Raw genomic sequence first — 26,872 nt, forward strand, 5'->3', positions numbered from 1 at the left:
GTTTTAAAGTAAAAAAGGGGAGATTTTAGAGTAGATGTGAGGAAGAAATTCTTTACTCAGAGGGCAGTGAGGGCATGGCTGCCCAGAGCTGTGGGTGCGCCATCCCTAAATGTGCCTGAGGTTGGATGAGCCTTGGGCAGCCTGAGCTGGTGGGGGGCACACAGTCCACTGCAGGGGCTTGGACCTAGATGATCTTTAGGTCCCTTCCAATCTAATACACTCTATGATTGTATGATTCCTAAAAAACCCAAAACAAAAACACAACCAGAGCCTAGATTTTGGCAAGAGCTTGGAAGACAATGCTTACCTATAATAATAGTATTAAACGACACCTGCTCTGCATTTTTCCCATCGTTATAAAAGGCCAGGTGCCAGATGCCAGAATCCAAATACTGGATAAAACCCGCTTCATGAAGGCTGACAGACCTCGTCTGCCGACCCGCTCGCTCCGCCTCGAGCAGCGTGCGCTGCTCCCGTGCGATCAACCGGCTGCCATCCAGGAGCTCCACAAAGTCGTACTGCAGGGAACAGAAGGGAGTATATGACATACAGCGGTGCTCAGGCTTACAGCAATGGCTTTTTGGGGACAGGCTGATGAGCCTACCTCTCACAGCAAATGGGCGAAAACATCAGCTGAAATAAATCTGTGGTCATGACTGTCAACTGACTAACAGGTGAGAGTGAACTTTCAAAGTGTATTACACGCACATGGGTTAATAGTATCCAGAATCAACCATCTATGTAGCTTTCTATTTATTTTTGGGCTAAGGATTAAATCGTCTGCTCATTCCTGATTTCAGACAGTGAGCAGATGAGAGGAATGAAGAGAAAGAACTTTATTTCCATTCCCTCTAGTAGAAGTCCAGAAGGGGAAAATGAAAACATTAAACATTACAGCTGGTGAAAATGACAACCTGACAAAAAATGGAGGATATCAAGTCAGTGCAGTAAGAATACTGTTCTGCTAGCAACCATCAGTGGGGCTCAGAAAATGTAGTACCTCAGCTGATACAAGAAGTAAACTCCTAACCTAAGATTTCACGCATCTTTAACTAGTGCTATTAGCACCTGGGAGGTTGCATCTGCTCTGCAATGATTTACGCTGCCTGAGACTCCTAACTTAAAGGATGTATTTTGCACGTTTAGCATAGAAAGATCAATGTGTAGACAACAAAACTAAACATGGAGGAAAGTTAAAGGGCTTTGTTGCTTGTGGTGGAGAGTCTGCTGGCCCTGCTGTGCCTGCTAAGAGTTTTGTTTTGATACCTGTTTATGGCAGGAGAGAAACTGTTACGCATAAACCTTCAATCTTCCCATGTGTTTGAAACCTTTCAAATGGAATTACATGTCCAGGGCCCATCGAAGTAAAGGCCAGAATACATGATCAGTGATTCACCTGAGCTAGGTGACTGGTTACCAGGACTTTTATATCCTGACTTAAGACCTTCAGAACCTGCTCTCAGGACAAAAGAAAACATAGCCTTGATAGGCACATGATAGGCACAGAGCTTAAGTACTTATGTTTTCGTCTCGAAATTGCAGACTTGCAGGTTAAAATTCACCAGCATTGTAAAGATATTCTTCCATGGTAATCTGAATAACCTCCCAATCATTCAGGATGTGAAAGAAATGCATAGTTACTATGTTATGATCAGCACCTGAGACACTTTTCCAGCTCCATCTGAACAAGCGGAACAGAACGTGATTAGTATGTGCAGGAGCCAGTACCTCAATGTGCTGTCACTTTGTGTGCGCTGCGCCACATGAAAATGAATGCAATCGTTTTGGGAGAGCACCAATTATTCAAAACCAGTCAACATTCTCATTTGTAAGAGAATTAAATATTTATATTATTATGTGTGAGAGAGAAAAACAATTTTGTCTTTTCCTCTCACTAGACTCAAGAATACTTATTCTTGCTCAAGCTGTTCACTAATATTTTTAAAAAGAGAAAGCCCAGGCAGTTTTAACAAGTCATTTATGGATGTTAGGAGTGACCTTATAATTTGTATACTGCAGAAGCTCATTCTTTATAGGAAAATTGCAGATAAACCTATGTTTTTGTTACAGGAGCAAGTGATTATACTACTTGATTGACCACAAAGGGTATACTTATGGCTGGTAAGTATGGTACAATTAGTAATTTTGTATCTGTAATGTAATAAGGGCATATGTCATTATCAGAGCACCGTTTCAGGCTATATTTTAGAAGCTGTAAAGAGGGGAATTTACTGTTCAGTTTATCCCTCAGCAAACGATAATTGATCTTAACTCCTTTGAAGACTGGTAGTTTCCTATATACACACACACACACACACACATATATATATATGAAGAACAGAGTAACAGAAAGACTGAAAAACAATTATCTTTAAAAGTAAAAAACATACTAATTTTATTTTCCTCTAAGGAGACTAATGAGACTAGACTAATTACCTTTATATTGAGTCTGACAATTCTGATTCGCTCCAGTACTCCATTCACTTTTTGCTTTAAACCAAAGTCTTTTTTTTTTTTTTTTAATTATTATTATTATTCTTAAAGTCTCTTTAAATAAACATATTGATTCTCTGGCTGCAATGAAACTGACATTTTTAGAAAGTGTCACAAAGACTTTCAGGTTCACACTGATTGGGTTTTGAATGGACAGTCACTGTCAATTATTTCTGGTTGATTTATCTCAGAAAGAGAACTATGCATCTCATACTATCCTGTGACGCACACAGAGGCTGTGCTTGAGACTGATTTAGGTACTTAAGGAGAATACAGAATCACAACCAAAAATTCTGTCCTGATTACAGTATCTCACAACATTTTCTGCATGTCCTATCCCTATTATTTTGGATCACGGGAAAGGAGATTTACATTTGCTGCAATGTGTTACCATGTTATGATGAAATAATAAACAACTGATATGAATGGTTTAGATTTAGCCCACCCTGATCCAAGACAGAGGTGTGAAGACTTACTGAGATCTCTCTCAAGCTCATTTCTTCCATTCTTTCATTACAACTGTTGCAGTGATAGGACAATTTGTATCAGTGGTTGTACAGCTATGGAAAGAAAGACTCCAGTTTCCTTTTACTGTTTGGTTTAACTGGATACAACAAAGAGGTACACAACTAAGTGAAGGGTCTAGGAAGCAGCAGCGGGGAAGAAGGCAACCAATGTCAAATGCAAGGTTTGCGTATGGAGTGGAGGCAGGTTCTTATACAAAGACCTAAGCTTCAAGGAGTGAGCTACGGAAGACAGAGGCATGTGGTTATAGATGTCAGTTATCATAGGAAAATGAGCAAAGAGGGGGACAGCTGGTATAGATGCTTTACGAATGCTGGCAGAGGACAGGTTCTCAATTATTTAACAAAAGATCTGAAATATGAAGCACTGGTGTTTGAGAAAGAGGCAGCAGTTGCACATTTGCATAAATTTTGCTATTAGCACTTGTCACTCAGTGATAGGAGATAAGGGCAGATAGCATTTAAGAGATGAAAACATAACGTGATATATCTATGGGTGAGATCTTACTTTACAAAGTCCTCATGGAACAACCCTAGCTTTACACATCTAGTGATGGGCTCTGTGCCAAGTAATGTTATCCTGGAATGAGATCATGGAATTATGGTAGACAGTTCTATAGATACATTAGTTCTACATCAAAAACATATTAAAAAAAAAACAAACAAACAAACAAAAAGCCAAGCAGCAGACATCAATGAGGTACTGTACAGAACCATGGCAGCTTGAAAGCTGCTATGTTCTGTGCTATACTTCCATCTCTACAGGCTGCAGTAAAACTGGAGAACATCTCCCCCCCCCAAAAAAAAAGATGATCAGAGGACTGAAACAGCTTTTGTACAAAGAAATTATGAAATAGGTTAGAAAATTACAGCTCCTTCAGGACATTAGAGATTTACAAATCTTGAGTGGCACTGAGAAGAAAGTCTCCACCATCTCCTCCAGAACACTACTGACTGGGTGTCAGAGTAAAGCTACCAGGTGGCTGTCTCTAAGGGTATCATGTGAGATGTATAGTTAAGCAGCTGACTCCTCGATGCAAATGTCACACATGCTAAAAGCTTCAAAAGGTTCAAAGGTGATTAGGAAAAAAATATTTCAAAGGTTATAAAACATAAAGAGTGCACCTCTGACTCAGGAAGTCATTCAGCCTTAAGGTGCAGGAGGCCAGGACTGTGTTCTAGGAAGAATAACCACAAATCTGTCATCTGCTCTATAGATCTGCTAATGACCAGTGTGGGCTAGATGGGCCTTTGATCAGACCCAGCATGGACATTCCTGTGTTTTTCTAACACGTTCCTATGACCTTTGGAACTGCATAAGCTCCCTCGCCCAAAGGAAGGATGCAGTGAAGCCCAGAATTAGCCGGTAGTCTGCTGCTGTGTCTAGCTCAGAATGAAGTGCTTTAGTTCGAGCTGTAAGGAATAGGGAAATAAGAAAATAACAGATTTAAGCTTTTAACCCTCTCGATATTCCACTTCATTAGATGGTGATTAAGACTTTGCTTTGTTGCAAAAAGGCCTAAACTGCTGAGAAACATTTCACCCTGCCCCCTCCATCTTATCCATCTAGTTAATCTCAGGCTCCTTAACCAGACATGACTGGGGTCAGGCCATATAAACATTCTGATAAAGCCTGCACTCTAGGGAATCTTTAGCAGCCCTACAAGTTCACCAGGGCACTGATAAGTAAGCATGCCTAATTCTTCAAGATATCAAGAGTCAAATAGTTTGTGAAAAATGCTCTAGTTATATACTAGACAAATAAAGGACTTCATCTATATCCTGGGAACAACATATCCAAAATTCACAGAAACTACAGAATATGTACAAGGAAGGATTTGTGTGTGATTCTTTCTATTGTACCATAGGTGAACATGGATAAACACTTGCATACTAGGAATTCAATGGGAAATAGATTTGGTTATCTCCTTTTCCAAAGTTTTTGGTTATAGGGCACCTCAGTTTCAATCTTTTGCAAGTATAAGGAGTCAAGTAAAGATGATTTTTGATACTCATACCTAAGTGTATAATCTTTTTTTTCTAAATGCACAGTCCCCATTAGCTTCTTCAATTTTATTCATCCTTGCCACACATGTATTTCCTTAGCTTCTGCTATTATTATTATCATTAGGATGGCATTTGTATTCTAAACCCTTATGACCAATGGCTGATAATTTCCTGAATCAATTTTCTTTGAGCTAGAATATCTCATGCTAGTTGTCAGCCTAGGGGAAAGTGTTCATCTGTGAAGGTTTGAAGAAAATCCATTTAATCATTTTTAAATAAAATTCTTTTTCAGCCTTCAATAAATTGTTTATTGTTTAATGGAAACTAAACCAAAAACAAAGTCTAATGTAGCATTCTGTGATTTTAGTTGCATTCAACTCCTTTGCTGATCCTAATTCTTCTTCCACAGCTCACAACTAAATTTCACATCTACATGAGACAGTACCTGCTAAAAACATGATACAATTAGGAATAGTTCTGCTGTCTATGTTTTTTAGAATTTATGCCTAAAAAAAATGGAACAAATTTCGGTAGTATAACAGCACAAACATCAGAATTGAAAACAAGGATCAAATAAAGAAATTAAATCTTATAGTTAGGAATTTAATGTTGTGACTGTGTATATGGCATAATCAGTCAGGCTTCATTCCAACTCTGCCTATAGGCAATCTTATGAAGGTAGAAAAAAAAATCAGTAAGATATTACATAATTCCATAAATGGTGTAGAAGTGCATGAGCTCAATTCTCTTTTCAAGTGGAACAATGGTTCAGAGCTAGCACTTGGACTAATAGTGAGCTGAAAGAAATCCGAACTTGGAGGGTATTAAATCTTAAAAATAAAATCTGAATACAATCGATTCTAAAATGCCATTTCAGACAATGCTTCTCCCTTTCTCCTGCCAATCCAGAGGACTACTCATTCTTTTAGGCTACAACTCTCCTATAACTATGGATAAAAAGTGTTTCTTTGTTACTAGGCATGAGCATAATAAAGTGCAGTAAAAAGTCTCTTCACAAACCTGAGGGGTGAGCAGACTAATCCTTCTGGGGCAGACAAGAACAAAGTTTTAAGACACTTCAGATGCCTAAAGAAAACTGACACTTTTACAACCCCGATCCACTGTATTACCATAGACACATATTGCATACTTTTTTATTTAGTGAGACACCAAGCTATAAATACTGTAGCATTTTCTTGCAGAATAAATTGAAGCTTCTTCAAAATACTATTTTCTTCTTGCTTGCAAATTGGATGAATGTGGCCACTGCTAGCACACATGACCATACATATGGCCATAAGAAGCTGTATTAGTTTACTGAGGTTTTAAAACAAAATGTCAACATATCTTTAAAAGTACATATAAATTCTGCATGAAACAACTCCATATCTAAAGCATCATCATTGCTCACAGCATTCAGACAGCTCATAAAGAAGAATCTTCCCTTCTCTCCGATGGCACATTTCAGATCCCATCACTTACAGTATTATAAATGTTTTGTACATCACATGAGATTGATATGTAAAAACCAAAAATCAGCAAAACGGAAAAGATACAAAATATCTAAACTCACAGTTTTCAATAACTTATCCTGCTTCTAACGCGAGCAGCTCTCACCTGAGTATGTGAAGGTGGTAAGCCTTTTCGGCCATATACTCCAATCAATGCATCTTTCTGAAGGGATATATTGAATTTTAGAAATTGTGGCTGATCAATGAAGAGTTGTGATCTCCAAAAAATCCCAGGGGGAACTTCTTGTATTGCTCTTCGGCCTATATCGAGCTCTCCAGAATCTATAGTGTTGTTTTCTTGTGCAAATCCCCCTAATTTTCCTGACAGGTTAGAATAATAAGAGAGAAAAAATTAGTATTCTTTTCTTGTTCTCAGTCACCCTTCATATGAACTGTCAAATATTTAGAAGCAACTCAGATAAAATGCTCCCTGACAATCTTTCTGAATATAAGTTTCCGGGGAATTCACTGATTCAGAACTAACAAAGCAAAGACAACACAAATATCTATGAAGTAAAAACATTTTAACTTCCCTGAACACAAGCCTTACTGCTTTGGGATCTATATTAAATACATACATACATATACATATATTTTTTTAACCAAAGTATTCAAAAACACAAGGTTTTCCAGCATAAAGACTCATTCTAAAAAAGCATAAGGAAAAGGAAAATGAGGTAGACAGATTTTAAGAATAACAGATAAGCAGAACTAGTCAAGACAGCTAACAGAAACAGTCTTTTCTACATCAAATATTAGAATTTGTATACAATTCTAACAGATCTAGTTCACTATGTTCTGTTTCTTTTTCCTCCTAAAAGAGAAAGGCAATGTTTCGTGTTCCATTGTGTCTACATCCTCACACCTTTGATCCCCATAGCACCTTTGTCCCCTGGGTTACCTGGGTCTCAGCTCCAAGCTTGTTATCACCTTCTCAATCCTGCTGCCTCCTGAATAAAATCTGTAATAACATGTCGAAGTCTGCTATTTCCACTGCATTCTATATTACAAAAATGTATTTGTCTGAATAGCCTTAAGAACCCAGTATGGTAATCTGGAAATGCCCAGAAGAAGCACAAAATATCTTAACATGTAAAGGACTCACAATTTCAAATGCTGACATTAAAAAACTAGCTGATAGGTTGTGGCTTATCAAAAAAAGAACACAAGTCATAAACTTTACATATTTCCAGTAACCTTTTTTTTTCAAGCAGGTAAGTGAAAGCAAGAAGTATCATCCAATCTGCCAAACTCTGTGATCTCACAGTGATGCATTGTGAAATGAATGGATGGGGCAGAACCGCACAACCCAAGCTGATAACTGCAGGGAGCTGGGCCGCATGCTATGGATAGCACAGGTCTGAGACAACTTGGCTTACCACATACGCAGACCTTAAAATCTGTCAAAGATTAATGGCTTAGTTGGGAGAGCATCTTCTCACCTACTAGATTTGCAGGAAACAGAACTACTAAGACTGATACACTAAAAAGGGCTTAGACGAACTGCCACCAGCAGCTTTGAAATTCAGGATGGCTTAGTAAGGTATGCATGAAAGCCTGTATGAAGCCAAAGGCCCAGAACTGTGTCCAGGGACCATCTCCATGCCATGCGCTGCACATAGGTGCTCCTGGAAGATGGAGTCAGGGTCAAAGGCTACTACAACCCAACAGAATTCAGTGCTACCAGACCTAAACAAAGCTTTGCCAAAGAACTTGTCTATCAACACATATCAGTTCCAGGCTAAATAATTAAGTAGCTGGCTCATCAAGTTGAGTCTTGTGTAAAAGCAGTATAAAGAAAAATGGAATTGTAGTTACAACCTTACAGCTCACTGAGTTTTTTACCAATTCATTTTCTTTTTTCAGCAGCTAGTCTGTTATAAAGATTGAATGAAATGCATCTGAATGTGATAAGCACGTTCAAATGATGCTTGCTTGTTTGCCTACAAGTGTTGTAAAGAATTGACAACACTTCTGCTGCTGCCCTGTCTTTTATGTTCAAATTCTACATTATTCATCATTTGAGGAAACAAACTGACACAACCTTTTTGCAAACATTTAAGGCTGGAAAAAAAAAACCCAACTAGATTAAAATCTGAAATGCCAGGTGAGGTCACAGACTGATCCTCTCCACTTTCTGTGCATCCAAGATGAACATAGGCTGCTTTTGAATTAATTAGAAACAGAAGCACTACTTAGAGGCCTGGAGTGGGGGCTCATATCACCACCAGAGCTATACCACAATACCCTCATAGTTGCTGAAAACATCTCACTCGCACTTACAGGAGCATCATATTGATCAGCATTCTGCTTTCAAGAATCAGTGAAATATCTGATCTTGGAAGAAAACTTTTTTTTTTTTTTTTTTTTTTACTCTCTTCAGGATAAGGCTGATGCTTTTCTAACTTCGGAGTTAACCTTTCGCAATATTTATACTTTATACTAGAAGATAGGTCTGTATTTATGAGGTCTGCTCTGAAATTAATGTCTGCTATTTTAGTATGCTGGCAAATAACATCAGAGGTGGATGTCGGTGGGAGGGTAGTAGAGATTGCACCTTTCCCACCAATATCCTATTACATGTTGTTGCTGTGTGACAGATGGTAGCAAAGGAGCAGTCTGATGAAACAGAGTCTGACATAAAAGTGTGGATGAAGCAAAGGTATGTCACTAAATTCCTCCATGAGGAAAAACTTGAACTCATCAGCATTCATTAATGCTTTCTGAATGCTTATGGAGACCAAACAGCAGACACGAGCACAGTGAGGCAGTGAGAGGGTATGTTTTAGCAGTGGTGACAGCAACAGTGGGTCACCTCCACTGGTGCAAATTTTTACAAGAACATCATGCAGGCTCTTCTTCAACTCTGGCAAAAATGCAGAGTGACCGGTGATGACTATGTTGAAAAATAGTGTTCTGTAGTTGAGAATTTGCACTATCAAATAGTCTTTTGACTTCCATCTGTTTGGGTCAATGAAAGACAGACTGCATGGGCAACATTTTCCTAGCAACGACTCCATCACAGCAGTTGTGAAACGGTGATCATCTGGTGCAGATTCTTATACACACAGCATGCACGCAAGCTCTTCTTCATTGCTAGTGAAAATGCATAGTTAATGGTGGTGACTATATTGAAAGATAGTGTTTCATAGTTGAGAATTTGCTCTATCAAGTAGTGTTACTGTGCTCTTTGTATCTGTTGTAGTTTCCATGGAAATAGATAGTGGGCATTCTTTTTGGAACAACCTACATATTGCAATTTATTTAAATGTTTCTTACCACTTTCTTCAAACTGATGCACATTTTGTTGTATAAATTCACACATTGGTGCCTGGTAATCACTAAACAATAAACACTTGTTTGCAGTACTGATCTGTGACTTCTGCTGTTTGTATATTGGAAATGAAAAACAACTACCTCTTGCTGCTGAAAAGATGAACTAGATAGCTTGAACAGGTGAGCATTTTCAAACACATGTTTTGCCCAATATGTTAGAAATGTTTATCACTGGGCTTCAGCAATTTTCCTTAGCAGGTAATGATCATATCAGCCCTCATTTTCTTAACCAAAACCAAGGTACTTTCATGCTTTTGCCACATACCTGTTTAACATCATACTACCTCTCAAAATTATCACTAGCTTTCTGTCCTCCTTAGAATGGGGCATTAACCAGTCCTTTTCCCTTCTGGGAAACGGGCACAAGAAAATGTCAGTAGTTTCAACATTTCCTTTTCACATTCTAAACTAATAAAAGTTCTTCTACAGACCTTTAAATCCAAAGCTTTAAATCCAAATACGAAATGTCACATTCATTCACACAATTCCATAATGACATAATATTCCAAACATGAAATCCATTTTTAAAATAACTTTCCTCTTGAATATTTTCTCTTTCACAGTACTTCTTCTCTACCTCCGAAACTTCTTTCCCAACACCTCTCCAAAAGATAATAGCAAATACACTAAGTATTTATAGGTTAATAATACTTATATCAAAATTAGCAAGTATATTACTAAATCTACTAATACATAATTTACAAAATGACTTGCTGTACCACATATACTTATGATGTATGCATTATATTAAATACTCATTATATAGATAATCTGATGTATAACAATTAATTGATCAAATATTTGTTACATGTATTATGTGTAAATTCTGTTCTTACTGTGTAAGACTAGACTGGACAAAATCTTAATCTAAACAAATACTTGAAGCAATAAACAACATTTAATTTATGTACGAGAAAAATAGAAATATATCAAAAACTACATGAAGCCAAACTCTCCCTCCCTATTTGCAAACATTCTATACATTGGTGCAAAATATTCTGTAAAGATCTGAGCATCTACACCAGAGAATAAAAATGAGAGCATAATCAAAACATGAAAAAGCTGAACAATAATTACTTTATAGTGCCACACATAATATCATTTTCTATCCTTCGTAGGCAGCATTAATTAAAATATCAGGTTGCAAGGCTGGATTTACAATCAATAGCATATTCACCCACTCCACTGAATAACCTCGTATTTAGAGGTTTTTTTCTTTTTTTTTTCTGAGAGACACTGCTATATAATCTGCAAAAACTACTTCAACAAATGAAATCAAAATTCTCCATAAAAACAAATTTTGAATTACAATTTTAGAAAAAAAATGAACATAACAATTAAAAGTTACTACATGCTTAATTAAGATTCTGTACTATAAATAAAAAGAACCCTCAATATCTATTGGTTGCAGCAAGTATAATGTATTTCAATGAGTATAATCTCAAAACAGCATTGAATCAAGACTGAAGAAATGCTCTTTTCCCCATACATCTTTCCTCTCCCTTGCACTTAAAACAAAACAAAAAGAACAACAACAAAAAACAAGCCAACAATTAAGCATATATTATAAGGTATTGATTTTATAGGATGCAAAAAAAATAAAGACAGTAATGTATGAAATGTTAGCATGTGTTAGAATATGGTGTCTAAACAAATTTTCAGTTCTCTGTTTCTTAACCTTTCTTTTCTGCTGCCTGATTATAAAACTAGATAAAGCACTGAGGTACCTCAAGTAAGTGCTGTGATGTGATTAAGCATGGCTAAAAAAGTACTCTGGAGAACCTGAAGTGCCCTATAAAATTCATTTTATTCATAGAAAATACATATCCTTATGATACCTTACGCAGCCCTGAATCACGCCTGCCTAGATAAGCAAGTGATATATTGGCAGCAGTTTACTATTTGAACAGAGGAAAGCACAGGAAAAGAAAAACAAACAAACAAACCAATAACAACAACAACAAAACAAAAAAAAATCCCCCACCACCTAAAAAACAATCCACAAAAGCAACAAACAAAAAAGAAAAGGCTTGTTCAGAGATTCAAGCTTCATTTAACAAATTATTTGCATCCAACGATGATTTCACATGCTTTTACTTTCAGTTTATGACTAGCTATTTCTAGGCAAACCACAGCTGAACTTTCTCCAGAGATCAGAAGAATGCATTTTAACATTTAAGCTTTACTCATTCATCACACAAAGTATCTGTACTTCTGAATGGCAAATAACTATCTAGGATCCAAGCCACTCAACAGAGTACTACTATTTCTTGACCAAAGCAAGCACTTTTTTGGACCATTCCAAATTCAGATAAGACTCATGAAAAATGAATGGCCAAGGTATCAAAATCAAGGCTTTAGCAATTGTTCCTTACAATTTTTAGTAACTAGCATGATAGTATGAGGGTTCCCTCCTTAAATTTCTTATCTAGTCATCACCACACCTTCTACTTAACTTTCCTTTTGTGGTTGAAAATGTGTATTCTCTGGTTCAACTGTTGCTTAGTATTGACGTGTGTTGATAAATGACCACTTACTATATTCTGCAGAGGACAGCATTTTAGCAGTAGATGAAATTAACCTCATTCTTGGATGGTATTTAAGGACACAAGAAAGGAAAAAAACATATTTGATATACTTGTTATTTTCTTCTATTTCTGAGGCAAAGTATAATAGGCTTTAATTTATTAAAAAAAAAATACCAAGGGGGAAAAAACAATTTATATTTAAAAAACATTTAACAAATTATTTTACAATAGGAAAATGCATTGGCTTCTCAAAGCTGAAGACCGGAGAATGATGAGCTGCACTTCAGCATCAATATTCATTAACTGTACAGCACCTTTTTGCTATTCATTCAAAACAAGTAAGAACACAGAAAGAGATAATGAATATCCAAGTACAAGAAAAAGGCGGTAGGGTAAAGGAAATGAAAAAGTCCTACTAGAGAAGTTTTACGTGTTTAAAAAGATGACAGAAAGAACGATTCAAGCTGTATTATTTCTATAACTTGGAGCTGTGATAACTTGAAAAATTTTCAAGATGTCAAGTGTTGGCAGATGCTTCCTCCTCCTTAGTGGTAAGGAGGTCAGCTCTACCTTGTGAAAGGGAAAATGGATTTTTCTGTAATGAAGCAAATACCGCATTCATCAACCATTTAAATCAAGTTTTCCATTCAAAAACTATTGATTTTAAAGCCTCTGTTAGCCAAAAGTGCATAGGCTCTTAAATGTTTTGAGAATCTTAAAGGGCAACATGGAAAAAGGTCGATAAAAAATAATCTCTTTATATGGCTTGTATTTTAAAAGCTCCTACAACAAAATTATTGAAGTTTTTTATTTTATTTTATGTATTGGCTGGATGATTCAGGCTCAGTATTACATGTAAGACATTTTGAGAAAACACATGAACATATTAAAAGTGACTTATTATGTTTCAGAGAGAAATAAAAAAAGGAAAAAACCCTCATTGGCTACAGAAAAAAAAGAACAAGTAGTATTTAATAGTAAGGTCATCATGCAATAGGAAGCTCCTTGGTCACAAGTAACCTACACACAACTAATAAAGAAGCTTTGAAAATATGCAAATTCCCCTGCAGAACCTCTTGTGGTGCCAACCCTTCAGAAAAGGATTGATTATGTTCCTCTGTCAAAAACAATGTTTTAGTCTGAAAACTATCCAGAGTTCACTGAGATCCACAAAGATGACATCAGGTCCCCCTTATGAAACAGTGTGTCTTGTCACATCAGGGACCCTGGCTTTGCTGTGGTCATTTCTGCAGCCTGGGTCCCAAAAGAAGGATGGTCGCTGCCAGCCTCAGCACTATCTCACCTCCCCTGAGGACCCCAAACAATCATTAGGTTGTTGTAGGCAGTTTAACTTGTGTGGTTGCAATGAGATGTTTTCTGTCCTCATCCAACAGGGCACGTAAATTCCCAAGACAAATTTTGGTTGACAACCAGATTTCCTAATTATATCAAGATTACCACCAAGGATTCATTGTTCACGTCACATGTTTAGTTCAGGTGTTCTCAGTTGAAATACAACCCCTGCTTAGTGTCTGCAGGTCTGTTTAGAATTACTATTATTTTCAAAGGCTCTGAACTTCAAATAAACAAAGTTTTGGAAGAAAAATGTTAAAAACTGGTGATGTAAATAAAACACAAAGAAAGAAAATGCTTTCAGAGAAGGAAATGCTTTCAGAAGGAAAGAAATTGGTGTGCTTCACTTACCATTTTCTCCAGCAGGTACTGTTACAGGATGTGTTGGCACAGTATCAGAATTCACTTTTCCGTTCTCAAAAGTATCATTTTCAGTTTGCTGCAGCTGCCAGTTGAGGCCAAACAGATGCATTGCTGGTGGTAAAGGATACGGTTTATTTGATGCTCTTAACCACAAAGACAAATTGCACAAATAATGGCTTTCCACGCTCTGCAGTGGAAAAGTCATACATTAAAAAAATTAAATTACAGGAACAAGCATTCACAGAATAATAGTTCAACTTAGCAATGGCACTAAGCAATTACTACCACTGTCCTTTAACGATACAGTGCTTTCAGTGAATGCAGTTGACAAAAAGCTCACCATTCTCATTTTGAGTCTTTTACCGGTCCGAAATCAATGTTCAAAAGGGTAGGCAGTAATTATGCCCTTTCACTTTTTTTTTTTTTTTATCATTTTAAAGAGACAAATCATTTAAGTAAGCTTCTAAGTGACGTACTGAAATGATTTCTGCAGTGCACGGATCTGTTCTGGCTAGTCAAAAAGGAAAAACAACATGAGAGGAAGGAAGTTTCTGTGGGCATTATAGGGCTAACCTAAAACATTAACACTCCTTTCCATTCTGTCAACAACACTCTGTTTAACCTTAAGCTTTGTGCACATCCTGCATGCTAGTCTACAGAACAAAGCCAAGATCATTAGCAGAGCTGGAGACGCTGGGTACTCAGTTACTGTGATAATGAAAACATGTAAGGTAGTTTCTGAAGTGCTTAATTCCCCACAGTCACGTTCATCAAAAGATGATATCAGGTCAACATGTTCAGCTCTACGATAATTATAGAAGCCAGAGCCAACCTTCCTTGGTGTTAGGGGAACTACCAGGGAACCTTGACACCGCCAGGGATTAATGAACAAATCCTGCGAAGGAATAACACCAGGCACCAGTACATGCTGGGGGCTGCTTAGCTGAAAAACAACTTTGTAGAATAGGACCTGGAAATCCTGGTGGTCACCAAGTTGAACACAAGCCAGCAATGTGCCCTTGCCACAAGGAAGACTAACGGTGTTCTTGGCTGCATGAGGTAAAGTGTTGATAGCAAGCTGAAGGAAGAGATCCTTCCACTGTACTCAGTGTTGGTGACGCTGCAGCTGCACCTGGAGTGCTGCACTCAGTTTCAGGCCCCCCATACAAGAGTTAGAGTAGAGAGAGTCAAATGTAGGACCAGAAAGATGATGAAGATACTAGAGCACATTTACTACAAGGACAGGTGTAGATTGCTAGGCCTGTTCAGCTCAGAGAAGTAGAGTTTCAAGGGGATCTCATCAATGCCCATAAATACCTGAAGGGAGGGCTCAGAGAGGACAGAGCCAGGCTCTGTTCAGTGGTGCCCAGTGCCAGGACCAGAGGCAGTGGGCACAAAGTGAAGCACAGGAGGCTCCCTCTGAACATCAGGCACCGCTTCTGTGTGGGTGACAGAGCACAGGCACAGGCTGCCCACAGGCTCTGCCTGAGCAGGGGTTCGAATAGATCGACTCAGAGGTTCTGCCGATCTCAGTCATGCTGTGATTCTGAACCCCACAGCTAAACTACATGAGCAAAAATAGGGAAAAAATATTATCTTAAAAGATACACATAACATTTAAAACTTCTTGCTATCTGATGGTCTGCTTCATTTTCTTCCAGTGACTCTATTAAATTTATTATAATTACTCTAATTTGCTTTCAGCATAATTTGAGTTTACTTATTCAACAACAGCAGCAAACTCCAAAGGTGGAATCCTCTTTCAGTACTACTAGGGAGTAAAAATACACTGGAAAATTTTTCTCTGCTGATGTTTTTTGACCATCAGTGTATCATACAAGGATTCACTACATCTTGTTTCTTCTGCTACCTCTGCCCCTGAAATAGATCACTGCTATAGTCGATGTTATTCATTCCTTCTATCCTAAAGATAAGCAATTCTTCATCCTATTTAGTTTCATCTCTAATCTTGCAGTCTTTCTGTATTAAGTATGGCAACTCTTAAGACAAACAGACCACTGTGGTAGTTTAGTTACAGAGACAGCAAACACTGCAGAATTAAGACCATCTTTACCAGGTGTTTGCCTTAAGCTCTCCCCCTCACCACTACAAAACAAAACAACAGATTACACCCAAAGACCTATTACTGAATGCTTCAAAGACTGAAATGCCTAGTAGACATGACATATTCTCTTTGTTCCAAGTCTCTGACTCTAGTATTACTCTACTTTTTCAGACTTTAAATTGCCTGTCAAAGCCTGATAATGTAGGATCTTCCGTGACCCTAAAATCTTATTTCTTTTTTTTCCCCTCCCACCTCTTATTGTTATTAAAACATAAATACGACCACCACCATTCTTGGCACATTCCTAAAATTAGTCACTACTAGTTCAGCCATACTTTAGCTGAAATTCTTGTTTATTAATCATCTGATGATTTTATCTGTTTAATGTATTTCACCAAAATCCCAAAAATCAAATTCAACTATTTGTTATATTAGTTCACTGGCAGCAATGAAAAACTAAAAATAGTTAAATATTTCATGATTCAAACTTGGTACACTTTGCTTCCTGTATTTTACAGGAAAAAAAAAAAAGTGACATTTATTTTGAAACAGGTTTTTCTAGATGTGCATCCTTACCAATCACGTCAGCTTAGAACTCCACTATCAGATCTGTCTGCTGGTACTATGTATGTGCCCTGCACTTCTTCATTCTCTGCTGGAAGGTCAAAAGGGGAAGACCTGACATGACCTTCTAGCCATTCCCTCATAATCCTAAACAGCTGGAATTCGAGGTCTTCAAAAGCAAGAACCGTGGGATCTATATTGATTACATCTCAAAAAAATATAGTTACTACAAGATAAGTGACGATTACCTTCTCTTTGTGCTTGTGCCTACGTGCATTGCACCGTAGCTGTTTGTTAGAGGTGCTAACAGTTGTATCTTACAAAAACACCATTTTTCTCTCAACTTTAACACTGAACTAGAACCAAGTTCAGTAAACAGCATTTAATAAAAATGAGCAGGCTGATACATGCAGCACTTTCACAAATGCGAAACAAAAATGTTGCTCGAGAGTTCTAAAGACAATCCAAAACTGACAGTGCGTGTTAATACGCTAAATAATTCAACCATCTTTTTGAGAGAGCTCTGTGGAATTTACAGAAGCCTCATTCACTACAAACAAAAAGGAACAACATGAAAAAATTATGCCAGTCAGTACAGGATCAAGATATCAAGATATAGAGCTCAACTACCTTAGAGACGTTGAACTTCTAAAAAATAGGTAAATTGACTGATTAAGACAAATTCAAGTACTATTTTATCAATGCATTGCTTCTAGTTTTGGTTTTAAATTGTTCTCTTCTCAGCCAGTCATCTAAATAATGACAAACTTTAAATCCTTCTCCATCCTTGTTACGAGGACAGTGAGGTACCTGCTAAAAATTCATGATGCTCCACAACCAAAAAGCAGTACCTGGTACTAGTAACCATACATTCAGAGCACAATTCAGTGAAGGGTCTGAGACTGTCAAGTCAAATGTTATGAACTAGTCCTGAATTTGCAGAGGTGGAATGATTCAGGCAGACTGCTGGAGTGTACAGGCTTGTTTTCCTCAGGCCTAGAAAAGGATGAAGAGATTCTTCCACCTTTGAGATAACGATGTCAAAAGTTCAACTTTTTTTCCTCTACTTCTGAATTTTTTTTCTATTAGGTTCATAGAAATGGCAAGTCCACTTTTTCTCTATAAAGAATTTGATACAGGAAGCAAAATTAAAGGAGGAATGTATTTTCCATTTGCCAGCTGTTAATTGTTAATTGCAAATCCAATGTAAAGCAGTTTATTGATTTTGAATTGGCTGTCAGTTCTAGTTCATTCCTCTTCAGTTTGGCATTTATTTGGTAATAGATAACAATAATGATGACAATGGATCCCTCCCAGAGCAGCCAGTTCTGAGCCTGTAATTAGGCTACCAAACCAGTAAGGGTACTAACACTGGAACAACTTGCAATACTGGCACATCTTTGATGGCAGCGAAGACTTGTTGGAGAATGCCAGATGTCTCTACCAAGGAGACAAACAGCTTGTAATGGTTGTGGTCACAGAACATAACAATTCAATCCAAATGACCCACAGCTGTAAAGAAGGGATGAACCCTCAGGGAAAGTGTGAAAACATGGAATGGTACAATTGCAAACATGTCCGCAGTCCCATAAGAAAAAGGAGGCATTTCTTAATCAAGATTGGAAAGACTGTTCCCACTGGGGAACAGAATGACTTTTTAAGCACAGAAATAGATGATGATATTCTCTACCTATTCTGCCATTTCAGTACACACCTCCATTCTGCAAAATAACCTCTAGCTACCAAATAGGAGTTGAGAAAGTACTTAACTTTGGGATTGACAGACTTGTTTAAGGTGGTATTTTTATTGCTAGCAGCCAGGATTATCAGCTTTATAGATAGCCTTTAGAGTACAACGGTAAACAATGAGGACTTCACTCTCTTCAACTGGATAGGAAGAAGCAGCATCAGAAGAAAGTCCTCTGGGATCCGTGCTGCTCTTTGCACAAAGTCAGTGTCTGGGTGGTGCTGGTGGATTCGGCTGAATTCTCAAACACATGAGCAATAATCAAACGAACAATTCAGCTTTTTTTCCTCCCTTTATACTCTTCCAGAGCAGCACAGGGCCTACATGCCACAAGGACTGGGATATTCAAAAGATTCAGAGCTCAGATTACAGGAGTGCACTTATGCCTATAGCAGCATCAACAAAAATGCTGTTGTTCGTTACAGGTTATCAAGTAATCTTACCATCTGACACCATGCAGTGTTTCTAAAGCCTTCTAAACCATCTTAAACTACTTTTTCAAGCTTGGTTGATCTTACCTTTCACTCTCTGTAATCAAGGTCTAGTTCTTTGATTTGAAAACAGCCTACAAAGTCTTCATTTCCACTTAATAATTAAAAAAGCAGCTAGGTATACATTTCACAACAAATACTTGGAAAAAAACACGACTTGTTCACACTTACATAAAACATTCTACAAAAGTCTGCTTCAGGAAAAAGAAGTTGATTCTATCAAGCCCTTTCATTCTTTAAAGGCTGTCAGCCTGTTTGTCTGGTATGCTCATTTCTCAATGAGCTATACTTGATGCATTCTCTTTACAAGCAATCTGTTCTTGAGGAAACACATTGTATTATCACTTCAAAACCCTCTTCAAGACTTTCTTCAGTAAGCCAGAAAGAAACAGGTTCTCTTATTAATAGGTAGTAAGAGAAGTGGAATATTTACCTAACTATGTGACAAAACTAGAATAGTGAGAATTGATGACAACATGCTGAGCCCTGCTTAGGTAGAGGTTCCCTTCACTGCCTTGCTTGCTGGCTCAAAGGCCTCTTCTGCCAAAATTACGAGAGATACAGAAGAGAATGGTAACAGAAAATCACTTAAAGACAATAGACAAGTAATTGGTAAAGAAATCAGACAGATGTTATCCTCCAGCATCCAGGATGCAGCAACCGTCACTTTTTTTTTGAGCTGTCACCCAGTAGGTGAGCTCTCAACAGAAAAAATCTGGACACAGCTGAGTGTACACATACTTTGTTGGGGTTAACAATTGGTAAGCACTTTTTTTAGCGAGCATATTTTTTTATTTCTAGGAAAGAGTAGCAATATGTAGTAAAATCAGAGATCCTTATCAGTCAAAATTCAAGGGTGCTCTTTCATTAGCCATCAGCATCAACCTTATTTTCTTTAAAGTACTATGGTTGACAGGCACATACAAAAAACAAAGGACATAGCAAACACCCTATATGCTGTGGAAGTGAAAGCATTAAACACGCAGGTGATAAGGATGAATAAGCAAAACTGTATGCATATAAACAGAGGGTTCAATCACAGAAGTAGCCTGACAGTAACAGGGTATGTGTCTGAAGTACCAGTAATCCAACAGGCAACATTACAAATTTGGTAAACGTCTTCTTCAGAGAAAGAACTCTGAAGGTGACAATGCATTTTATGGGAGTAGGAGAAATTTCAAAAACAGGAGAGTACTTTTAAATAGAAGGAATCAGAACTGAGAAATGAATTGGCCTGAACTGGGAAAGGGACTTCAAATATTCTTCCATCTCTTCTTAAAAAAATGATAAAAAAATTAACACTGGACGGCAGAAATTAAAAAAAAAAAACAAAACAACAACAACAAAAAATCTGGCTATTTCAAAGGAACAAGCACCTCCCCAAGATCTCCAGAGATAGTCTATAGAATATGCTCTATGAACATAAAATACTCAGCACTGTGGGGGAAGTTAGTGAGAGGAACTGAACAATGTTGGTAACCCTTCTTCCTTTCTCCCATGTGTTTTATAAGGTATGGTAATCAAGTCTTATTATTCAGGAAGGTATATTGAAGATGAGCTTCTTGCTAAGATATTTAACTTATCTTCCAGGACCGCTGCTTCTACGTATTTCTGGGTGCTGGCGCTTTCAAACTATGGCTTACAAAATTGCTTCCCTAAAATTAATAGAATAATATATATGCACACTTGCACATAAGGTAAAGTGAATATAATTTATATTTAAAGCAATGCAAAAAGATTATAATTTAAACTAAGTAAATTGCAATTATTGCTCAATCTTGTTGAAGGATTGTCTTCTAGTTCATCTCCCCATTGGCAATACATTTTCAAATGAAATATTTGAACACTGAAGTGGTTTTTAAAATTATCTCTCGTATATTTTTCTTGCAGCTATAATTAGAATCTGAAGCTATTTTATTCTGAAGGACCTGGAGTGGACCGGAAGATGTGCAAATCAACTGCCAGTGATTTGCATTCATTTGCTCTTTTCTAAGATAATAGGATGCATTGGATATTGCTGCAGATCAAAGAGTCAATTAAAAACAGTTAATTAAAATTTTAAATAAGTGAATTACAAGTTATAAGTTCTTTATTTATTTCTGTCTTCCTTAAATCAACAAAAAGCCTGTTTTTTCCAATTTTTTAGAGTGCATGCTTATAAGCTTCTTCAAAAGGCTAGCCAACAGGTGCATCACAGATTTATTATCATAGAATTGCCTGGGTTGAAAAGGACCTCAAAGATCATCTAGCTTCAACCCCCTTCCATGGGCAGGCTCACCAACCACTAGACCAGGCTGCCCAGAGCCATGGCCAGCCTGGCCTTGAATGCCTCCAGAACACCAAAGGCATCCTGGCTTGTGTCAGGAATGGTGTGGTGAGCAGGACTAGGGAAGTCACCCTGCCCCTATACTTGGCACTGGTGAGGTCTCACCTCGAGTACTGCATTTAGTTTTGGGCACCTCAGAACAGAAAGGACATCGATGGGCTGGAGCAGGTCCAAAGAAGGGCAACAAGGCTGGTGAAGGGCTTGGAGAATATGCCCTACGAGGAGAGACTGAAGGAACTGGGGCTGTTCAGTCTGGGGAAAAGGAGGCTGAGTGGAGACCTCATTGCTCTCTTCCAATACTTGAAAGGTGCTTACAGCAAGAGCGGGGTTGGTCTCTTCTCACTGGTGAGAGTACAAGGGGAAATGACCTTAAGTTGTGCCAGGGTGTTTAGGTTGGATATCACAGAAAGGGTTGTTAAGCACTGGAATGGGCTCCCCAGGGAGGTGGTTGAATCACCATCCCTGAATGCGTTTAAACACTGTTTGGATGTGGTGCTCAGGAACGATTTAGCGGAGGGTTGTTAGAGTTAGGGTAGTTCGGTTAGGTTGTGGTTGGATTTGATGATCTTTAAGATTTTTTTCCAACCTGAGCAATTCTATGATTCTACGTGTCAGGTATCTGCAATGGAAAAAACTTACTTTCTCCAACAACTAGTCCAAGTCAATTATATACTGTTTAAAAGTACAGTTGTATTTGAGCTGTTAAGAAAGATGTGTTGTAGGCTTGGTGTAACTATTTTTAGTACATTTACCAAGAAATGGAACATTTATTCTTCTGAAAACTTGTATGTCTAGATGTCTCGTTCTTGCTGTCAAGCCATGACTTTTACATAACAATGTTCTAATTCTGTCAACAGCATTATGTGAGGCACATTCAAAGCTTAAGGGAGAATCCAGATTTCTTACAACAGAGACAGAGATCGTTATTCAGTAACCATTTACTTAAATAATATCTATTTGTTACAGCTTGTTTCACACTTGCCATTCACTATGATCACCCACCATTCTCTGATATGTGCTAGCCCTCATGATAACCTAAACAGCCATTGGTATTATCCTGGGCCTCTCCTGAACACACTTTTTTTTCCCTTCCTTTTCTTTCCCCCTCAGATAATACTGTTCACAGTTAACAAGATGGTGAAAGTTATTACAGGTGCAGAAATTATGAGAACATGCATACTAGATTGCTGACTGCTTAGAGACAGGGTTGTTTTGTCTGAGTTCACAGAAGGGCATGAAAAACTTCTATAAATTTGGGTTTTCTATCTAATAAAGTCATAATCAATGATTTCCTTGTCAAGCATTGTGGAAAAAATTCCCCTGATTTACACTTTCCAAGACTGAGTTAAGATGGCATGATAATTAATTCTCTGTATTCCTTCAGGCATTTCTTCACTCTCTTCCTTCAGTCTCTTAACTCCTTCCTTATTCTCCTTTAAACTCACTTTCTAGAAAACAGCTGAGGCTCCAGTCTGCGCTTATCTATTTTATTTTTTTTCTACAGCTCCAACAGAAGTTTTGCTTACGGCAACATCCTTTAGATGGCAGCCCTCATAAAACAGCAGTATAAAGAAAAGCAATGCCAATGTCACGTCTCAACATCTATTGGAAGCATCTCACTTAGGCAAGAACATCAATGAATGGGCCCAAGCATTTTTCTAGTTTAAAAACCTTATTGCAGGAAAACAAAAACAAAAACCTCCCATCAAATTTCTTGACGGGTATAATAATAATGAAATGGCACTATACAATCATGCATAACCTATTTGCACATTGATGGCATAAAGAAGTGCAGTCTGATGAAAAGGAAAAAGAAACAGGAGTCAATTACTGTGATGTTCAAAGGACACATCGAGCTGGGATTTTATAGTATATAGTTAAACACTCATGTTGCATATTTCCATCTCATGACTGTCTAAAAAAGATCAAAGCTATTTTATTCCATATTAAGAATGACAGAATATTACAGCAAACACGCAATAAGGAGAAATGTAGTAAGATTTAATAAAAGATGATAATAAGGTTTGATAAGAACTTTTGGAATGTTACCAAATGTGGAATGTTAGATGAAAGCATCTGCATGTAGAGACTGTAGTGTGTTATTTGGAACCCCACCGAGCTAAACTGTGATTAGAACTACATATTTTTCCATAAATTAGCTTTTGTTTTGAATTTCCTGCTGAGATCATATGCGAGTTGATTGAACGTGCAAGTCAACATATAGGTTTTCTCATCCTTTGCTGTTTGTTAGGCTTCACGGCATCACAATTACAGCCGTCCACTTGGAGATCAAAGGTAGGTGACTGAGGCCAAAAGAAAATAACCTGTAAACTCTTTGCAAGATTTCTTCACAGAGGCTTAGATCAATGCCAGATAATAACCATTCACCTACATGAACTGTACAATTGTGTTGATGCATAAGCCAAGCACTACATGCAGATCAATTTGCAACCATGCAATTTCCACTTATTTCCATATTAAAAAGCAGAAAGAACATGCTGAGTTCATCATCAAAGAGGCCTTTTTCACAAATCCATCTTACTTCAAGACCTTGTAAGGCATTAGCTATCCATCTGCACACACTAATGAACTTGTGCAAAAAGTTTCCAGGTTTAAGTCAGTTTAGGGATTTCAACCATCCTCCCACCCCCATATTACTCTCTTCTTTAGCTCAGTTCCTCCCATGGATACAGCTCCTCACTACAGCACCAGGAATCATGACTGGGTAAGCAGTTCTGTGCTTGGGCCAGAAATAAAAATAAGGGCAGAGGAGAAACTAGCTACTAGATAGAGAATCCTTAATTTCATTGTCATTAATATGTTTTATGTGGATTGCAATAACATACCATGACAGCAGTTTCTCCAGAGGACTCGCTAGAATGAGACATGGCATTTATAAAACTATTCCTGTGAGCAAAGATGCACTCTAGGCACATGAAAAATAGTACTAATAAAAAGAAAACAACAAAAAAATTAATTTATCATAAATGAGTTATGGAAGAAACCCATGATACAAAGATAACCCTACTGCTAACTGTAAGTCCAGCGGTTTGTGCCTAACGAGCCACTTTGTTCCTTTTCTTTAATAGCTATGTAAGCCCTGACAAAAACAAGGTAGGATTACAGTTTCAGATTAAACATTCTTCCCCCAATCCCCACTAAATCAGCTATGACACTGAACTATAAAATCCTATAACTGATCTTGAGAATAGGGAGTCTTAGCTCTAAAGCAGCAGTCACTTATACAACTGATGGAGAAAATTGATTAGTCTTTTACTGTATGAAAAGATATCGGCTCAGTGATGAGCACTTGCTTTAAACTTCTAGTTTTGGCTCCGGGTGAATGAAATAACAAGGATTGAATTTCTTCCCTTCCAACTTGTGTATATCAACATAGCATTACCTCTACCTGAGATTAGTAATAGGAGAGAGACAGAAAAGAACCCTGCTGGGGATTGAAAACCTGGCAAATAAATTGAAAGAGAACTCTCACTTAGCACTGTGAGAAGCTTTGGAGTCAAATGCAGACCCATCCTCTAACAAAAAATGCTTCAATAGGAACTGCTCTGAAACTTGGCATTTCAAAGATGAAAGAGAAGATGAACAACAGATGAGTTTAAAGCTTTAACAAGTAAAGACAAATTTATTGTAGCAAATTACTGTGTTACACCTTGTGTGAAACTCAAGTAGATTAGTGTTTAGCCCAACAGTGTTAACAATACACAGCTGGCTGTTTTACAGGTTTCAATTAAGTATTATTTAAGTAATCATACCACCTTTTCTGCACCATAATAGTGATAAATTGTAAGGGTTTTTTCCATCTAAATACATTGTAAATATAGCAGTTTCTTAGAGACTTGTGGAGCTGGCTAACTTTTCCAACAGCTGATAGCTGCTCTCACTACCTAAAACCCTCCTGTATTATTCTATTAGAGGCATTAGAGAAGATGATTTTGTGTGATCCTATTTCATTACATTTAGGCAAAACTACTCCTCCTTATTTGGTTAATTGGCTTTACCACTGAGGGAAACAATGCTTCAAATGCATTATCTGAACAGTTGTAACATACCTCCTATTCCTAGATTAGGAAATTACAAACGCTGTTATAGGTGACAATTCCTAAGAGACAACCTTCTCTTTGGTTTTGTGAATGAAGTCTTCTGAAATAGCATGTATGTTAAAATATAGGATCTCGTATTTAATGGTTCGTGTTTACTTTGGAGAACTCGTAACTTGCATGCTTAATTGCTGCAGTGGGGGAAGTACACCTGTATTTAAAGCCACATGTACTTGCCATCTGAATCACAGATGTAATATCAAATAGATTGCTCACAGCAAATTTGGACACACGTACTTAACTTTAAAGTGCTTAAGCACAGAGAAATTCATAAAATTCTGATCTAAGTCAGGTTGTAGCAGAACAATTTTTTTTTTTTTTTAAGCATTTAAAACCAGAGAAAGCAGTTTTCTTCACAAGATGCAAGAAAGGACTGCAACTCAAAGATACTATTTACAGAAAATAAGCAATTTTGACACTAAACTACTGCTTTAACACTACTGTAATTCAAATAACAGATCTGTGTGTGGCTAGCACATCTGTAAGGGCCAGCTTCCTCCTTAATAAATACAAATCAGAAATTAATAGGAATTACCAACAAAGAAAAGAGGTCTGTAAATCTTGTATGTACAAACAACTTAAATCATCTGAGTAATTTCACCTCTATTTCACAAAATATCTTAAGCATAAATTTGAAGTACTACATATGCTTACTACTCCTAAATGTAGTATGTATTTATCTCCATTGATAAAATAGGAACAATACCTCCAAATTACTCTAAGGTTGTTATTAATCCAAAAGAGTAACTAGTATAATTTAACTACATTTCTCAAGTATTTGCCATTAGGCTGAATAATTGCTACAACTTGTGGATCTTCCAGAATATTACAAAAGGAACACAGAAGGAAGTATGTCTCCATGTAACATGCTCAAAAGACATTTCAGTATTCCTGGAAACACCATTCATAGTTTAAAAAGGAACCGTACACTGCAGTATGACAGCAAAATGTAGGACCTATGGACAATGACATCATGTCGTCTTGTATTTCATCATTACACATGTTACGCTGCCAGGATTACTGAGTTTCAATCTGCTCCACTGGCAAAAGTGGAAGGGTGACAGGACTATTGACAAAAACCTCGTGGCAAATCATAACTAGAACACAACCCTTTTGGGAGTAGAGATGGGTATGCTCCTTGACGGATTAACTTTTTTAATCCCGCAAAATCTTGTCAAGTCTTTCTTAACCTCCTGACTGCAAATTATAGGTTCCTACATCCTTCTGTGTAAGGATTATCTTTCTCAATGAATGTTTTACTTTCAGTACCATTAACAGTAATAGCATGCAACATCTACAACACCAATCAAATGTTAATACGCTGCACTCCTGAAATAGTAACTATGATGTTTTGTGCTTAGTATAGAACTCTCAGTAACAAGATTTTTGCTTAAAAAACATCAGCTAAAGGCATTATCCATAACAGTATTGTTGCTAGAAACAAAA

At 37.4% G+C, this 26,872-nt stretch overlaps 1 protein-coding gene across 10 annotated transcripts in view; it reads right to left on the reverse strand.

The window, feature by feature from the left end:
* TENM3 (teneurin transmembrane protein 3) overlaps positions 1-26,872 on the reverse strand; it is a 399,330-nt gene that overhangs the window by 78,907 nt on the left and 293,551 nt on the right. For all 10 annotated transcript variants that reach the window (XM_085222460.1, XM_085222461.1, XM_085222459.1 and 7 more), the window contains 3 exons: positions 14,104-14,226; positions 6,642-6,856; positions 308-518 (listed from right to left, as the gene is read on the reverse strand). In XM_085222460.1, coding sequence (XP_085078586.1) covers positions 308-518; positions 6,642-6,856; positions 14,104-14,226 — 549 coding nt within the window. The remainder of the gene's footprint in view (positions 1-307; positions 519-6,641; positions 6,857-14,103; positions 14,227-26,872) is intronic.

Source organism: Meleagris gallopavo, chromosome 4 (genome assembly GCF_905368555.1).
Source record: "Meleagris gallopavo chromosome 4, MGAL_WU_HG_1.1, whole genome shotgun sequence".
Lineage (NCBI taxonomy): Eukaryota > Metazoa > Chordata > Aves > Galliformes > Phasianidae > Meleagris > Meleagris gallopavo.